This window comes from Python bivittatus, unplaced genomic scaffold (genome assembly GCF_059951505.1).
Source record: "Python bivittatus isolate LINGU-HERP-01145 unplaced genomic scaffold, Pbiv_v1 ctg000080_np1212, whole genome shotgun sequence".
NCBI lineage: Eukaryota > Metazoa > Chordata > Lepidosauria > Squamata > Pythonidae > Python > Python bivittatus.
This window is the reverse complement of record NW_028277035.1, coordinates 29,260,002-29,278,139: the sequence shown is the minus strand read 5'-3', so window position 1 is coordinate 29,278,139 and position 18,138 is coordinate 29,260,002. Positions and strand designations below refer to the sequence as shown.

At 37.0% G+C, this 18,138-nt stretch overlaps 1 protein-coding gene across 6 annotated transcripts in view; it reads right to left on the bottom strand.

Annotated features, from left to right (window-relative positions):
* The window catches only part of ACSL6 (acyl-CoA synthetase long chain family member 6), a 38,081-nt gene extending 20,308 nt beyond the window's left edge, over window positions 1–17,773 (bottom strand). For 2 of the 6 annotated variants that reach the window (XM_088134767.1, XM_088134766.1), the window contains exons 1-9: window positions 17,658–17,759; window positions 13,042–13,156; window positions 9,478–9,542; window positions 8,795–8,896; window positions 8,607–8,706; window positions 7,244–7,422; window positions 6,580–6,612; window positions 4,504–4,555; window positions 1,667–1,740 (exon numbers count right to left, since the gene is read on the bottom strand). In XM_088134767.1, the coding sequence (XP_087990893.1) occupies window positions 1,667–1,740; window positions 4,504–4,555; window positions 6,580–6,612; window positions 7,244–7,422; window positions 8,607–8,706; window positions 8,795–8,896; window positions 9,478–9,542; window positions 13,042–13,156; window positions 17,658–17,747 (810 nt within the window). In that variant the 5' untranslated portion in view covers window positions 17,748–17,759. Of the gene's footprint in view, window positions 1–1,431; window positions 1,433–1,666; window positions 1,741–4,503; window positions 4,556–6,579; window positions 6,613–7,243; window positions 7,423–8,606; window positions 8,707–8,794; window positions 8,897–9,477; window positions 9,543–13,041; window positions 13,157–17,552 lie in introns of all 6 variants that reach the window. The other 4 variants (XM_088134765.1, XM_025168477.2, XM_088134763.1 and 1 more) reach the window with 4 other exon arrangements.
* Window positions 17,774–18,138: the final 365 nt, after the last annotated feature.

Genomic DNA, 18,138 nt, shown 5'->3' with positions numbered 1-18,138 from the left:
CTTTGATGCCATCTCAAAACACCTGCTCCCAAGAATGCTGTGTGGTCCATCTTGGATGCTTTTGCTGCTTGGGGTTTTCCCCAAGGAAGTGCCTCCTTTTAACATTTTCAGCAACGATGACCAATTACTAAGCAACAAGTTCAAGTGTTGACATCCACATGGGTTAGGAGCATAAGTTATTCTAAATCAAGTCAAACCATTTAGCTAGCAGACCGGCAAAGGCTTCTAGGGTGAACGCTATTTGTAATGGAAAGACAGGATATTTATTTTTAGAAACATCCATCTATTTATTTATTGAAACATTATTATTAAAATATTAAGATCCCTTTTTAGCATAAGCTAGCATTTGGACAATCACAACATCAAATTGCAAGATTGGCAGCTTTCCTTATCCCCCAGTAGGAGAAAATTCGTGGCCCATAATAGCTGCTTAGTCCACAGAACCAGCTATGATCTACTAGTGACAGATCATGATTTGCATACAAAAGATTGAAGAGTTGATCATTCAGATATCCAGATAAAATCCTGGATAATTGCAGTTAAGTAGTGGTGAGGATACCTGCAATATGCTTTGATTCTGGCTTAGTGCACTGTGTGAACCTATCCATAACAGGTTAGTGTTATGTCTCAACAAGGCCATTATAGCTCATTTAATGAACCACAGTTAATATGATTGAACCCAATTAACGCAAGGCAACCTCTGGGTCCTAAACATACTATACCATGTGATGCTTTTGTGAGGATGAGATATAATTCAAAAATCATAGCCAGGTAAGTTCTGTTTATCAGTTAACTATTGAAGGCATGGGAATCCTCCCAGGATTTTTTTTTTAATATCCTGTTATTAATTAATCTTGCAACCTTGCTTTCTGGATGCCTGTTAAGGCTTCCATACTTTAAATTACATGGGTTCTTTATTAACACTTTTTGTTTGCTGCCTTGCTCACAAAATATTCTAGATAGAAGAGACTCTCTTTCCATCTCCATTTTTTTCTTTAAAATTATTATTTTTTTTAAAAAAAATACTTAGTTCTTTATTGCAGAAAATCAATTTATACATACATCCAGACTGAGGTGCTCAGAGAAAGAATTGTAGAAAGGCCATTACCAGCTGGGAGCTGAAGGAGTTGGTATGAGAGAAAGTAACATTTGAATTTCTCTCACCCATAGTAGATAATGAGGACTTCTACCTGTCCTTGAAGTAGACAACATCAATATTTAATGGCTATGGTTTGAAATTCATTTGCTTTTTTCCAAACTGCTTCTTGCACTCAATCCAGATTTAATCATGCTTCAAGAAGACTATTCAGTGTAACTTAAGTTTTAAGGTAATCTTAAACTAGTTACACTGATCTCAGTGGGTATGCCTGAACCATGCCCAAGACTCAGGTTGGAAAGCTCCTTTGTTTGTTTCTTGGTTTGTTTACCCACCCTTCAAAATCATCTCTGGGTAGGAAGAACCTCTTAAATTCAAAAACCATCATTGGGTTTGTGCTACTATTAAGCGTTAGTTCAGTGCTTAAACCAATGGTATTGGAAATTGCAGTCATGATTTACAAGCAGTCTCCTAGGGCAGACAGTTTCCTGTCTTGTAGGTGTTTCCACATCCAAGATTATATAGCTCATTTTGCTGTCAGGTTCTAAAACAAATAAATAGAGTATTCACCTCTGTCACTTTCAAAAAACCTGAAAAATCAGCCACCACATTTCCATGAGTCAGCATAGCACCTTTTGGGTTACCTGGAGAATGGAGGAAGAAACATCTATCAAATAAACATTCACATTTACCACATAGCAAAAATGGGCAAAGAAGTCAGCACCTCAGATAATTATTTCAAAATCTGTTTCTTATTTGCTAATATGCCATGATCTTTGACAGGATGTACATTGCCAGCCTTTAAATGCCTGCTTAGCACTTAACAGTTTAAGAATTTTTCACTGATACAGTGTCAGTGAAGACAAGAAGGGTCAATCAAACAAATCACTTCATATAGACACAAAAGGCGCTTTCAGGGACCCTACCAGACATTTTCCATGTCTGGTAGAACAATTATTTTTCTAGTGTTGAAACTGGGCTCCCCAACACTTTTCCCTCACTGGGCTAAACTGGAAGTCTCATCAACTACATTAGGAATGAACAGCTTCCCCCCATCCCATTCAAGGGCCACATTTCCTCTGGGATAATCTTTTGGAGAACATGTGCCAATGTGGTAGAGGGGGTGAACAATGTGCCGCAGAGTCAGAGAGAAATGGGGGCAGGACCAGCCACCATCTACTTTCTGATGCTCCTGTCTTCCTCTCTCTTTTCTTCGCCAACTCCCTCCTGATTCGGCATGGAGCTAGCACTAGCTTTTAAAATCAAGTTGAGGATGCTCTACGACAACCACCATATTTTAAGCATCACATACAGTATTTTAAATCAGCTTGCTTGTTTCAAGGCTATCTTTGAAAGCAAGCAACTTTTAACAGGGTTCAAAAGTTGATTTGTGTTACAGCTTTATGTAGAATCCACAGCAGTTGTCTTGCTCAATACAGTCTTTCAGCACCACAGCCAATTTTCCTAGTGCTATCTGATAGACAGCAATCAAGATGTGTTTTCCTTCAAATATTTATAGGCTTGAAAGGATTAAGAAATGCATTAAATAAATGTAATATTTGATGGGTAAGTGTGCAAAAGGGAGGGGCAACGGGGAGGGCTGGGATTATTTTTCCCAATAAAGGACATTTCCTCAAAAGGGGAAGTAATGCTATGTACAGTAAAAATCTAAATATATGACATTTGGCTTCTGCTTTTTCAGATTTTTTTTCTCTAAAGATCTTTTCTTGGTGCATCTTACTCAAGATCAAGTTGAACAAATGAGGTCAAACATTATTAGAGGAGCGAAAAATTGATTAAAAGAATGATTTCCCAAATGTATATCTCATTAATAAAGCAGGTAGATTTAGAGAAGAAATAATGAAAATATCTGAATTAAGTATACTCCACTATAGTGTGAAAAAAACCAATTTAATATTTTGCATAAGCAGGATCTTTCACTTGTCAGATTAAATCAACCAAACTGAAATAACCAGAATTAGGATTATCAGAATCCAGATAGCTGAAAGTTCAATCTTTCTAGAAATACGTTTTTGCAGAAAAGAAAATACGCATTTCATTACTTATGTATTTCTGACTGTCCATGGGATATCTAGATACCTTGGTACTTTCAAAATGCCTGGAAATTGCAATCGCTATACATATAGCTCCAAGGACATTTACAAGTCAAAAATGGTGAAGTACACAAATAAAAGATCAATGGGGGGAATATTTAGTTGATTCAGTCACTCTAGGGAGAGTTCAAAATATATTCAAAGATTTTAATTATATTATCCATTGGAGCTTAGCTTAAATTAACAGAATTTAACTTGGAAAAGTTGATGTAAATTGTATGGCCTTCCTTATCACTTGGATGAGGAGATATATGACCTGGGATGCAATATGTCCTGTTTTTTTTATCAGAAAGGCAAGGAATACATCATATTATGTCATGTCATTGATCTTGTCGTCACCTTGCTTTATTGGTTCTTTCCTTTTCCATTGGTGCTAGCATGGCAATATCACTGGTGACATTGTAACTGGTGAGCAGTTATAGCATACATTGATTTTTATTATCTTTAATTATCTCCCGCTTTTAAAAAATGTATTTCCCTGCCAAAGAAGTCCTTAGACTGTATTAAGAGTAGGTATCTTTGTTGGCCCATTATACTGTACTGGTCATTCTTCCAGGATGGAAAGAAGAGAACAGACTGTAATCTAATCAGACCCTAAGCAGTGTTGTTTCTATGGTAAATGAGTGAACATTTTAAGTGGTAAGTCCGCATAAGTAACAGTAGTGGTTTACCTGGGCTGACCTTTTCATTTCAAATATCAAACTTAGTAATGAGCCATTCCTAAGTTTGATAACTGAAATGAAAGGGTCACCCAGGTGAACCATTAATGAGCCATTCCAAGAACTAGTGTGGTGTAATGGTTAAGGCTAAAAACCAGGAGACCATAAGTTCTAGTCCTGCCTGGGCACAAAGCCAGCTGGGTGATCTTGGGCCAGTCACTTTCTCTCAGCCCTAGGAAGCAGGTAGTGGCAAACCACTTCCAAAAAGCCTTGCCAAGAAAGCTGCTGGGACTTGTCCAGGCAGTTGCCAGGAGTCAAGACAACAAAAAGTGAACCATTCCATTCCTTGAATTTAACCAAAGAGTTATTTACCACAATAAATGTTTTAACTTTTCCAAAATATACTTCATCAGTCAGGGTGATAAATCAGCACTCTGTACTTTGTATATACTATTATGTTTTTGCATCTCCCCCCGAAATATTACAAATATGTAAAAATAATCAAAATTAAAATGTACACATTATTTCTATCTACAAACATTTGAAATGGTTCTAAAAGAGTTAAATTATATTTATAAATTTATAAATTATATTTAATGTTAAATTTCACCAGCATTAAAGTGATAACCTTTACCTGTGGTGCCACTAGTAAAGCAGACAATTGACAGATCTTCTGGTTGAGGAGGCTAAAACAATGATAAGAATAAGTAATACAATTTCTTACATCGGACTTATCAGATTCTAACACAGAGAAATAATATTATCATTTTCTATGCAATCATTTCCATAGGGTGCTGCTTTCTTTTTTGCCCAAGATCTGGTTCAAAATGCAGGTAGACCTTGCTTAACAACTGCCCTGTTTAGCAACTGTTCAAAGTTATGCCAGCGCTGAAAAAGTAACTTTATGACTGGTTCTCGCACTTACAACTGTTGCAATGTCCCTGCAGTCACATGATTGAGATTTGGGTGCTTCACAACCGGCTGACATTTACAACCATTGCAGTACCCCATGGTCATGTGATCACCATTTGTAGGCTTCACAGCTGGCTTCCAAGAAGCAGAGTCAATGGAGAAGTCAGCAGTGAAATCACAAGGCAGTGTCATGTGATGCCTCACTTAACAACAGAACAGAAAGTGAGGTCGTAAGTCTGTTGTGGTCACATGATCATGTGATGTCTTGCTTAACAACTGCTTCACTTAGTGATGGAGTTGCCAGTCCCAGTTGTGATTGTATGCATATATTTTGGTGTGAATAGACCATCATGCTAGAGTTTTACACTACAATGTACGCATCCTTATGTGGGACTAAGTTGAAGAGAAGCTAAGGACACCCCTGGCATCCCACTTACAAGACATCATGGGGAGGGTGTCAGCCTTTATCCAGAGACAGCCATTTATGCCACGGCTGTCATCTTGCCATCATCTGCATTGAACACACACACAGTGTGGATAGAGCTACTCTACATGTAACATGTGGGGTGAAACTCCCACCTCAGCATTGGACTTGGAGGTGAGGGGAACTTCTGAATAGGGCTAATAAGGCATCAGAGTCCCAATACCTTCAGAATCCATGGTTTTTGTTGCCTGTATTTCTCAGTTTAAATTCTATTTGGGGAAAAAAATCAGAGGGGCAGTTCTTGGAATCACCAGGCTGAATAACTTCTATTCACAAGAATGTAAGCATTTCATCCTGCAGAGTTCTCCCACTCTTATTTCTGCCCTTATCTTCATGTTTTTACCTAAAAATTACAGCACCAAAATTCAGCCACTTACATGCCAAATTTTGATGGTGTAATATCAGACAGTATTTTGGGAATGGGGAGAAGAGTTGGGAGTATTAATGATGGGAATAAGATAAATTCACTTCCCAGAAGTTTTCTGTTCCCAATCCCACGCTTCTTTCTTTTCTTTTCTTTTCTTTTTTTTACAAAAACTTGTACTGCCGAATATCTCTTGAGCGCTTGGGAGTTACAAAGGGGATGCTGAAGGCTGCAGACAGCCCCCATCAACTCTCATCTCCCCTCTAATGATATACAAAGTATCTAACGATGAGTATTTGCAGCTCTCACACCACAGCTTGGGCAAGATTATCACTACACAATTCTCAACCTCAGAATCACAGAATTTTTTCAGAATTCTCTTATTGGTTGTGAAGACACACAAACATAAACTTCTAGAGTCACACAAAGCCAGAACTTTCTTCTGCACAGAAAATAAACTCTCACAGGACATTGACATTATGAGAAGAAAGAAATCCAGCTTTTACTCAGTAAGATTCTCCCATGGCTAATGACTGATGTGCAGTACAAAACAGGATCAAATAATTATTTCTTTTATATTTTAGTCCTGAATAGGCCAAATATCTCATATGAAGATACAGGAATTCTCTTTATGCAAGGATTTTCATGCATTAGGCAATTCTGGTGCCTCTTTTTTGAATGAACAGCCACAATTTTTAAATGCCATGTTTCCCTGTATCCCTGAAGTGCTATTTACAAGCTGCTCATGTTGAGAACCTCCAAAACTGCAAATATTTAAAGACTGAAAAGTTCACAAAAGGCCCTGTACCATCTTCCACTAAAAGAAATGGGACATGAATAAGGACCCAGTGGGATCTTGGGCAATTTTCTTTCCTTGAACAGTTAATGGTGAATTTAGTCCTTTGTTTATGAGAAAATACTAGGGATAGAAAAGGATGGATTATACTCACTACAGGGACATGCCAGCATTCTCTACCACAGTCCTGAAGAATATAAGAAAAGAATAATTATTAGCTGATATTTTTGATAATCTGTGAATGGTTCTCTGGCCTGATTTGTCTATCCTACTGCTGTTTAGCTATTTGCCCCTTTAAACTTCATCATGCTGTAATATAATGACAAGACTAGGCTAATAAAGCAGTTTTGCACTGTCAGATTTAGAATTTTTTATCATCATCATCATCATCATCATCATCATCATCATCATCATCATCATCAAACTGAGAACCAGTTTGGTGTAGTGGGTAAGGTATCAGGCTAGAAACCAGAAAACCATTAGTTCCAGTCCTGCCTTAGGCACAAAGCCAGCTGTGTGACCTTGGGCCAGTCACTCTCTCTCAATCATAGGAAGAAGGCAATTGGCAAACCATTTTCAGAAAACTGCAGGGACTTGTCCAACCAGTCACCAGGAGTCAACACTGACTCAAAGGCATTTAAAAAAATCAAACTGCAGTACTTAAATCAACTTTGTCTCATCTTTTATTTTTTTAAAATGAAGTTTTTTCTCAGCATATTAAATAAATATATCTACATTTATTCTCATCCCTTAGAACAGTTTTTCATTTCACAAAAGTGTAACATAAGATCAAATAAAGTATTGGAAAAGAATCGCACCTCTACTTCCTGCATTGCCTGGATTTGAACTCCACATCTTTGTCCTCTTTCTTTAAGATCCTTCTCAAAGGGGTCCATCAAAATAACTGATTTCAAGCCCGGTATTTCTTTTTTTTCTACGTGTTCTAACAGGACTCTGGCCTTTTCAGGTTTATCACAAACTACTATAGAAATATCAGCTAATAAAATAAATCAAATGATATAGACAATTATATTGAAATACCAACACATTTTTATTTACAAATTGCAAGCCATCTAAATAATTGTGTGACAATTATTCAAACAAGAATAATTTCAATTCCTTAAATTCAATAAATTCAATTCCTTCAAATCAATAAAGTTCAATTCCTGAACTTTACAACCATCCAATTCTCCAACCACTGCAACTGTATTCCTTTGTGTATATTGAGGTCAGAATTTTTTATTTTGAATCAATACCTTCCCAATTTCCCCACCCTAGTTCTCCCCCTTGTCCAACTACTGTATTATGTTAGTGTTAAAATGGTAAAATTTAGACAGGAGTTAGACTGAGCAACTGAATATCCTGAATCTCTAAGTTGTAATCAACATCCACTTCAAAACTCAAACTAAATTAAAACCAATTTAAGACATTGTTCCATTCCAAAATACTGGTTCACAGCTTAAATAATTTTTATATTTTAAAGATAGAAGAGAGATTGGTTTTATTTGATGTAAAATGATTATTATCAGCAATAAGCCAAAATGTCAAATGAAAAGGTAAATATTTCTGGTATCATATTAGTTGTGAATGATTACAGGAATAATCACATTTTACTTTAGTCTATAAACCATAAGAGACCTATCACTAGATTCTCAATCAGACTTTCCCAACCCAGTCTACTCTGAAGGTCATAGTGATTAGTAAACTTCAAAAGCTGCAGAAAATGCTCAAAATATAGCAGTTTTTAGCAATTAAATCCCATATTGGGATTCTAAGATTTAAATATGATAATTGAACCTTGATTCCTGATAAAATTATAATTATATAGGTATTTTTTGCTTCAAAAGCAAAATATTTTGAGTAAAATATTCTCTCTCCAGATTTTGGCAATGAGCATTTTTTTCAGTAAAGAAACAGAGAAAGCTACATGGTCCTCTAGAACCCATGCTCTCCAAATAATCCTGCATATGACCAGATACTATATTAAATGCAGACATATAGTAAAATGACCAACTGTAACCATCCAATCAATTAAATTTTATTCCTGCAAAATTTTCTTGTTCCTTCTCCCATTTCACTGGGGAGTCAAATTTAAAATACATCTTTGGAACAGCCAGACACCTACTTGAAATACCAAAAAGAGTATCTGAAGAATTGCTCAAACAAATCTACTCTCTTTACCTGTATTAATAATATAACGAATGGATCCAGGGCCTAATGTATCATACAGGGGAACCACAACCATGGAATAGGTATAGCAAGCCAGCTCAGAAATGATCCACTGGAAGAAGATGATAAAAGATATAAACAGGAAGAAATGTGAATATAATGAGAGTCTGGAAATAAGACTCAATTTCCTGCAGTCTCACCTCTGGCCGGTTTTGTGCAAAGACCCCAATAAATTGGTTTGCTGATGATTTGCATCCTTTTTGGAGTAAACCTGACCCCAGTGCTTCTGCTCTTTCAGCAACCTGAAAGTGGAAGTAAAGCGCTTTAAAATGCCAGGTGAAATTCAGTGGGACATTTCCACAAGCAATTTATCCACCCTCTTTCAATTTTCCTCAAAATCAAGAATTGTAATATCAATTCATTTAGTTGTCGTCTAACCTCAGGGCAGTCCCAGGCTTACTCACCCCTGAAGAGAGAGCCCTGCCCCACTTACTTCCAGTTACTTCATTGCCCTATTTTTCCAGGGGAATGCCAACTCCTAGAAAAGGATTCAGAAATGGACAATATAACAGTATGCTCTGTTACTGCAGGCACGGTCCCCTTGAAAAGGTGCTTCTTACAAGCTAAGCAATAGATGGGATTTGTCCCAAACTGTATACGCTATTTTGGGTATTCCTGGAGTAGATTTTGAGTATCTTGGTGGTGGGGAAGGCACATCAGCAGCCCTTATAATGTTTTGTCCTATTAGAATAATCATCTCTAACCAGGTAAGTATCTTCCTTAGCTAACCAGATCAGGGTGCACTAAAAAAAAAAAAATTCAAATTACGATTCCATTTTTACTGTTGTTCCATTAAGAGAAAAAGTAACATTATCAATCTCACCTCTTTATAGGACAACCACTGATAAGGCTGTTTAGATTTCCTGAATCCTAAGCAGGGACCATTTTCTAGAGAAAAACAGACATCAGGAGCAGTAAGTGTGATAATCCATTTTCAAAGCTGCTTAATAATGCATTTCCTGATGACCTATGTATATCTCAGCAGGACAGCATGTTTAAAAATAAACTAGTGCTATTACTGACAGTGTGCAGTGTCAGCAATCCAAGAGTTTATATCAAGGATCATCAAACACAAAGGACAGTTATCTTGACTAATGGGATTTCATTTTTTTTAAGTTCCAGCAAGGACCAGTTTATTTTTAAAGTGAGACCCTGACATGACATGAAGCCCACATGGTCCCTTAACATGATGTTATTTCTAGAATACTACAATTTAATGAGTTAATCAGAATTGGCTTCCATTCTAAATAATATTCCATTGGTTTGGTGTGTCCTGTGACATAAGCAATAGAAGTGGAAGAAAAATCACCATCGTTGGAATAGGAGCCAACTGTTAGCCAATAAGTTATGCAGAAAGGGAGAGCATTCTGAGATACAGTGATGAGGATAATCAGATTTATCCAAAAATTGTCACCATATCAGGAGATCAGAAGCTGGGAGGCAGGGTGAGGTAGGCATCTTTTCCAGCCTGTGCACAGAATGGCCAATGCAACTGTTTGTTACAAATAAAGAGTTCTCCATCTGACAAAAACCTCAAGACTGCCAGAGGAAGTAACTGGGATTTAACATAATGGTTAGCATCCAGCTATGATACATGACTGCTTGGAGGTGGGGGTAGACTTCTATCTGCACGCCCATCTGGATGTAGTATTTGAAAGAGGATCCAGAGAAGGATCCAGAGAAGATTTGGAAATAAATGGGAGCAAGAGGGAAGATCCCAGCATTCTGATCGATTCTATTTGATACCTGCCAAACAAAGAGATAGGTGGTTTTAATGGCATGTGGGAATGACCTTGGTAGACAGGAGGAAGAGCTGCAGACTGGACAACCGTCATGTAAAAGATATCTCAGTCCACAGAAGGAGGGGGGCATGGGAAGCATTTCAGAAGGGACTCTCTCTAGTTTTCCGGAGAGTAAAAGGAGAGGAGGGGAGAAATACTTTCAGTCTTGCACGATTCTGTTAATGTAAACTTGCAATAAGGATAGAGTACTTACTCTATCATAGTTGTGTTTTTTTATCTAGACTACAAACTCATAGTTGTGTTTTTTATCTAGACTACCTTGAAGGGCTAACAGTGGTGGGACAAAAGAGGCACAAAGTAGAATGCTACACAGTACTCCTTCTTAGCATGGCAATGGATTTGACATACCACAGAATAGCAAGATAAACTCCATTCTCAAGATTTCAGAGTTGGTGCAACTATAAGGGAGGTTGGCATTCTGAGCAGGAACAGTATTACTATTCCCAATGTGTTTTATTATATAAAGCTCCAAATGTCCACTTTTTTTATAAGTAAACGAAGGGAAGTTTTAACAGAAACCTTTGACCTGAACAGATGAGGTTTCAAGGTCAAGAACATTTTGGAGTTATCTATCTTAGACCATAGTTCCCACCTTTTTCTAATATTAACTTGTAGGAAAATGCCAGCCATGATCCTCTGAGGATCTTCTTGCCTCCTGGTATTTGGAATTACTCTGTTTATCATCCTTTGTTGCTCTATCTTCTACTTGCAGTCTTACCTCCAGCCAACCTACAGTAAAGCACTTGATGTAGTTCCGCTGAATATGAATTGTTTTCTATTGTCAGTCATGAGAAAAGCTGAGTATATTACACACATTAGTCAAATTTTTAACATTTCAGGTACTTATAATGTCTACATTTTTTTTGCTTTACTATTTTGAGGCTGAGCTATGGTGACTATGACATACAAAACTTATAAGGAATGACAGAATAGAATACAATTCTAAAATATCACACCATTCCTTGGAAGAGGTGTGGTGGGTGAGTACCAGGGAAGGACATTTCAATGGTAACATGCTACTTACTTAGTTACATAATTACTTAATAACCTCTTTCAAAAAAGTTTGCCTAGCATTTTTTTTAGTTGCCAGGACTTTACACTTTTGTCTTTAATGATTTATATAGCTGAGGACTACTTGAAAGAGTTTTGATACATTGAACCTTTGAATCTGCTATGGAAGCCACTGTGGGATTTTTTTTCTTCTTTTTCTGGAGATTCTTGTATTTAATTTCTGTGGTGGAACTGTAACTACATGGGGCTGACCTTGAAGACCATTTAAAAGTGACAGCCAGTCAGGAATGTGGTAGCTCAAGTAGTTATAACAGCATCATAGTTCATCATATAACACCACTACTTCAAGAGCTGCCAGTTAGTTTCCAGGTACAGTCCAAACGTTGGCAGTCATCTTTGAAGTACTTCAGTGCCTGCGCATCTGCGGGAGTACCTACTCCTGATTCAATCTGCCTGTCCGAAAAAATCAGGAAAAGTAGGCTCCCTTCAGGTTCCTTCTCCCAGGGACCATACAGGAATCCTCCTTGATTGTTGCTCCCCCTTCTGTGGAACAGCATCCCCCTTGAGACCTGGACGGTTCCAATCCTGTGGCAATTCATGAAAGCCATTGCAACTGTTGCAGCAGGCCGTGGGGGTGAGACACAATGAAGCTGCTTCCTTTTGCAGTGGGTGCTTGGGAAATATAGTTTTATACTCCTTGGTATATAAGTTCATTTTTTATGTCAGAAGGAGTGGTCTTTTCCAAGTAACCAATTTTATTAAAAGGCACAAGCTTTTGTCAGCGACGGCTCCCTTCATCAGATGTATAAAATGTGTTAGTTGGAAAAGGTGCTACCAGACTTCTGATTTTTGGCTACCATAGGCTAACACAGCTCTCCTCCTACAATTTTAATGCATAATTGTTACTTATGAATTTGATTTACAGATGGTACATAAAGTACATAAGCTGCTCACAGTCAGCACGGTTTGGAGTGGATAGAAGCCCAGAATGAATGAATGAATGAATGAATGAATGAATGAATGAATGAATGAATGAATGAATGATCGGTATTTCCCTGCAGTTTTGGGGGTTTCTATCTGATCATAAGCTGCCCAAATACTAGAATATAAATTCTGTAAATAAGCTACAAATAACCACTCAATTATGAAAGATTCCAAGAGAACTCTTTGTGGCCCCACAGTTTATGGGGACTGAAGAAATAAGAGTGACTTGTTTCCTAATTCTGATTAAAAATGTGTACCTAATTGTTATTTCTGCTTTTATAGCAGTAAAATACCATGTGTATTGGAGGTAACTGCTAGTCCTTCTAAACTAACCTGAGCCCCTGTAACTGTCCCCATGGTAAGTTCAAGCCTTTCCAAGCATACTCAAGAGCAAAGTTGAACTGCCCCAAAGAGTGAACTGCCATCTAAATACAGTTACTTCAGCCAAAGCACCTGAATTAATTACAGCTATGGTAGAAGCTGAAGGGACAGTTTCATATAGAGCTGCAAGAATATTATTGCTTAAAATAAATTCATTATGATCAAAGATTTCCCCTTATCAAAGGTTGCCTCTTGTTTCAAAAACTTACCAGATATATTAAAACCCCTTCTAAAAACTTCATACATGGTCCTTGCATCATCATAGTAATGAGTTAGCAAATGTGTGTTGTCACCAATTACAGATCTCCGTGCACCATCCCAGCCCTACAATGAAATACAGATAAGTGCAGATCAGGAATCTGTAAAAGGGAAAAAATATACCCTACAGGTATATTATATCTGTAGCTAGGATCCTCACTCCAGTTTCTCAAAGTTACAGAAGCCATTAAAATTGCACTTGGGAATAACAAAACTTTGCTTAACTTTTCTTAGTCCTCAAACAAACTGAAATCTACATACAAATTTGCTCAGATTCAGTTGGTAATTCTGAGCTTCCCCACCTCTTAAATGTCTCTCCTGGGGTCAAAGTGTAGGCTGAGAGCAACTTAACATAAGGCACTGGCTTTGTACCTTATTATTCTGTAAAATCTGACCGATGATGCTATGTAACATATCAGTCGTACTTTATTAATCACTTTTCCTATGTTTATATCAATAACTGGCATGATAAACAAAAAGCAAAAACCCTGCATTATCCTGGTAACGATTCTGCTTTTAACTCCAAACTTAAAATACAGAGAGGATTCAGTGTTAGAATATGTCAACAATTTCTTTAACTGCTGGGAATGAACTGCTAAGACATGGGTATAAGAAAATATCAGGCAGATCTGTTTCTATTTTTCTTTACTTTGCCTCAGGCAAAACCCCAAACGTACAAAGATAAAGTGAATTCACCATTGAGGTGTGCATGTGCACATATGTATGAACTGGAGTATATGTGTTTATCCTTACTCACACCCACACTAGGGGAATACTCTCCCCAAAAATGTTGGGTGAAACTGTATGCTAACCCTTAATTTATAAAATAAGGGGACCATTAAATTTATCCATGATAATACAATAGAGAACTATATTTTTAAAAATTATTCTGTTAAAATGTTCGGTTTTACATGGAGAGAGATGCTGTATATCTCAGGAGGGAAAAAAGTAACCAGATTGAAGCACGTAACTGGGTATGGAACAATCTCTGTTTTGATGCCCATTCCACTTCCCCAATGGAGTTAACACAAAAATGTAGCAAAACTCAAGAATTACATATTTAGTTCCACTGCCAGAGCCAGCAATGGAATATTTTAAGAACATAAGGTACAAAACAAAGAATTCTGAAAAATCAATACTATAAATTACAGTTTTGAAATGTTCTGCAGTCTTAACCATAAACAGAAACTTTTAGCACGCTATTTTCATTTTGCAAAAGCTTTCAATGTAAAACTGTCTATCCAAACAAAATATCCTACAGCCAAACCCTAAAAGCAGAAAGACACTTGATCAATACTTTGTTTTTTAATGATCCTCTGAACTGCTTACAGTACAAACAGTGAATTGGTGTGTCGTCACACATATATATCCTTATGTTCTTTTGGCATGTGCTTTTTTTTATCTGCTCAAATTGTTCTGGTGGTTATCCATCATCTCAGCAGCGGAGAGCTCTTCATCATGGAATTTGTTAGTGGATTAGATCTAATGATATTTTAATTATTATTACTTTTTGAAAGTTGCTAAAGGTGTGACTGTTGAGGCTTTTCCTGCTACAAATACTGCACTGATGATGTTACCTAGTTGGGTAATGAAATGTCTGCAAGCAACAACCAAGCTCAGAGAGCACGAAGAACACCAGAAATACTTAAGTAGCTATAGGCTTATTTAATTAAATATGAGTTTCAGTGAGTGACAAAGGCTTTTATTGTATAAATTTAATGTGTACACTGTTTCTCTGTACTATTTGAATATAAGTAGGATAACAATTTTAAAGAATAAAATAATCAAAACAGGAAACTATTACCCAATAAAGGTATATTTATTTTATTAGGGGGAGACCTAAAACACAGCATCAAATGTTAGTTTTGTGGAGTTTCTCCTCAAAACATTTAGGAGACATGGATGCCTGAAGAGTTTCAAACAGGGGCTATTCACTCTCTGTCAATTGTCAAAGAGTAAGAGCCAATAGCTTTGGAATCCTATTGGGAAGGAAGATGTGGGATACAACTGATAGAAGAGAACATGGAAAGGAAGAACCACGTTTTAGACTTCTCAGAAGAATCCATCCTTGAACACTCTGTGTCTATAGTCTTGGCTTTAAAGAATAAGCACTGTGGCACGGAAGATGAAGCATGACATAGTATAGTCTGGACAGAGTCACAGAAAAAGAATTGTTCAAGGAATTCCTCAATCTATCGATAACTAAGGAGCTAACTCCAGATCAGCTCAAATTTTCAAAAGATGGAATTCTAATACTATGAAGAAACTTAAATTCAAATAATGGCCTAATAAATAGAATATGGCTACAAGTAATGAACATGCAGAAAAACAGTAAAGAATGCAAAATAATTCAGTGGAAGCATCCAGGAATTGAATAGTTCTTCTAAAAAGAATGTTACTCCTTCAATACTTTATACTGAAAAGTCATAGAATATTCCTGTAAGAACCAGCTGCAGGTATAAACTATACCTGTAAATGGTCAATTATACATAAAGAAGTTCAGTATCAAATAATTTGAAACGTTAAACTTAAAGCACATTCAAATAGGACTATAGAAGGAGAAAATGTCCAGAAAGTGTGTAGCCTACCCCTGTTCTAGTCAAAGCCTCTGTGGCCTAGCATTTGAGTTTCAAAATGGCCAGTCAGCTTATGAGACTGGTGAAGGGCATACAAAATGTGAAGTTTTTCAAACTGGAAATGCCGTTTTTGAATTTGAATTAGTTGATTTGTGTCCAAAACAATATCAAGCTTAAAATACTTCCAGAAGGCAATCTTGAATGCAAATGTACCATTTAGAACTCAAAACAACTCCTTCAAAATGACTGAATTTGTGTCATTTCAAATTTAAACAATTCAAATTTGAAACATTTTGCACACTACTAATAGTGGTACTGAATAAGATGCCTTCATGATTTATAATTTAATGTATAATTATATATCCCATAGCACAATGTAGTAGTTAAGAACTGAGGCTAGAGAAATCCAGGTTCAAACAGCCACTCAAATACAAAGGTCTCTAGGTGACTATGGCCAGTCACTCTCAGTCCAACCAATCTCTCAGCACAGGAATAAAATGAGGGAAAATATAATAAGCTCCAGGAATTTAAGATAAGCTGCCATGAATTCCTGGAGGAAAGGCAGAAACCAAATAAATCAGTGTTTCTCAACCTTGGCAACTTTAAGATGTGTGGACTTCAACTTCCAGAATTTACCAGCCAGCCATGCTCGCTGGGGAATTCTCGGAGTTGAAGTCCATACATCTTAAAGTTGCCAAGGTTGAGAAACACTGAAATAAATACTAATTTGAGCTCTCCGTTGAAAAGTGGTATATTAACTTAGCTGTTGCTATTGTTTTAAATCCTGTATATGTGGTTCTGTTCTTTTTTCCTGAATTGTTCTTTCTGGTTAAACCACCTCTGACTTACTGAATCCTTAATGTTCTTTCATCAAGAAAAATGCCAGATATATCCTGAATTAAATATCCCAATTGATTTAGCAATAACTCATCAACACGCAAGCTACAATTACTTCAAAGCTCCAAGCAGAGTCACGCCCAAACCCACGGGACACTTCAAAGTAACATTTTTGGATAACCAAGTTAACACTCCCCAGCATAATCAAAGAATGTATGTGTACCATGTCCATAGGAAATAGAAATATATTTTAAATAAGACAATCATAAAGGTTCTCAGCTGCTATAAAAGGAATCTCAATAGTTTAATTAGTTTGTTTGGTCTGTGCTTTTACAAATAGGTCTCCAAGGATTACACAGCATGTTTCAAACAAACAAAACAAAACAAAAACTAAGAGGATTTTAATGCATCATCCATGTTATTCAGAAAACCTACATAGTAAAAATGTCATTAATATGTAATGCTGTCTTTTTCAAAACATATTCTTTTTCCTGAATCAGAATTCAATTCAGCATGCGCTGCCATAAATAACTGGTTTATTAATCAGCACCAAACTGATAAAATGCTGAAGTATTACTTGGATTATAGCATTCACTAATCTGATTTCTTCTAACTTTCTTCTAAGCAAGTAATAAGAGACATAAATAACAACTCTTTATAGACAAACCAACCATTCTGCCTTAATTCATACACTGTCATAGAGGTGTGGGACCCATTTCTGCAGCGTTGGCCCCACTCTTCTTGAGACAAGTTGTTCTCCTGAACATCTTGCTAAGACAGTCTTTGATAAAAGAATCAAGTCATCTATTCAACAAATACATCATCACACAAAGAATACACATTATGAATCTCTTGCAGAATCTTTACGTGTACCTAAACACGAACGTCTCCTTTTGTAGAACAGCATGTCTCTCAGGACTAAGGCCCACAAAAACCTCTCTGGGATATTGATGAAAGATCAATGCAATAAAAGCAGCAGCGTCTGCTAATAAAAGCACTGCTGAGAAAAGGCATGGCATAAAATTTAGTTCTATCAAGATAATCCTCACCTCGATTTCCTCTGATTGCGTTAGGAGATCACATGGTGGTTTCACCGCTTTGGGGCGGTTGGCAAGCCAATATGCAATAACAGCTGCCAAGGCGCCAATGCCCACCAAGGCGGAAGCTGGCAAGCTTCGGAAAAATTGGCTGAAGTCTTCAAGTTCTGGAAGGCGCAAATTCCTTAGAATCTCTTGTGCTTGCATCTTTTCAAAGACTGAAATGGCCACCTCTGCAGAATCCAGAGAAGAAATCATGAAATTAATCTGACAAGGTCTAAAAACTGCAGACCAGAGAAAGAATTGCTCCATTAGGTTGGGAGCCAAACTTCCACTTACAGTCTCAGCCCAATAAATCATAGTGTAATTGTTAAATGTTCCCAGACTTAAATTGGTTAAACAGAAGCCAAGGGGCTGACCAACATTACTTTTAAAATAGACTGATTATGTGCCATCAAGTTGGTGTCAACTCTTAGAGACCCCACAGATTTTCTCTAGGAACTTTCAAAATAGGGATACTAATTTCTATTCTGACCATTATTGTTCCCTTGAAAAACTTACTATGGAGTTTGAGACCACTGTGAAGTGAGAGTCAAAT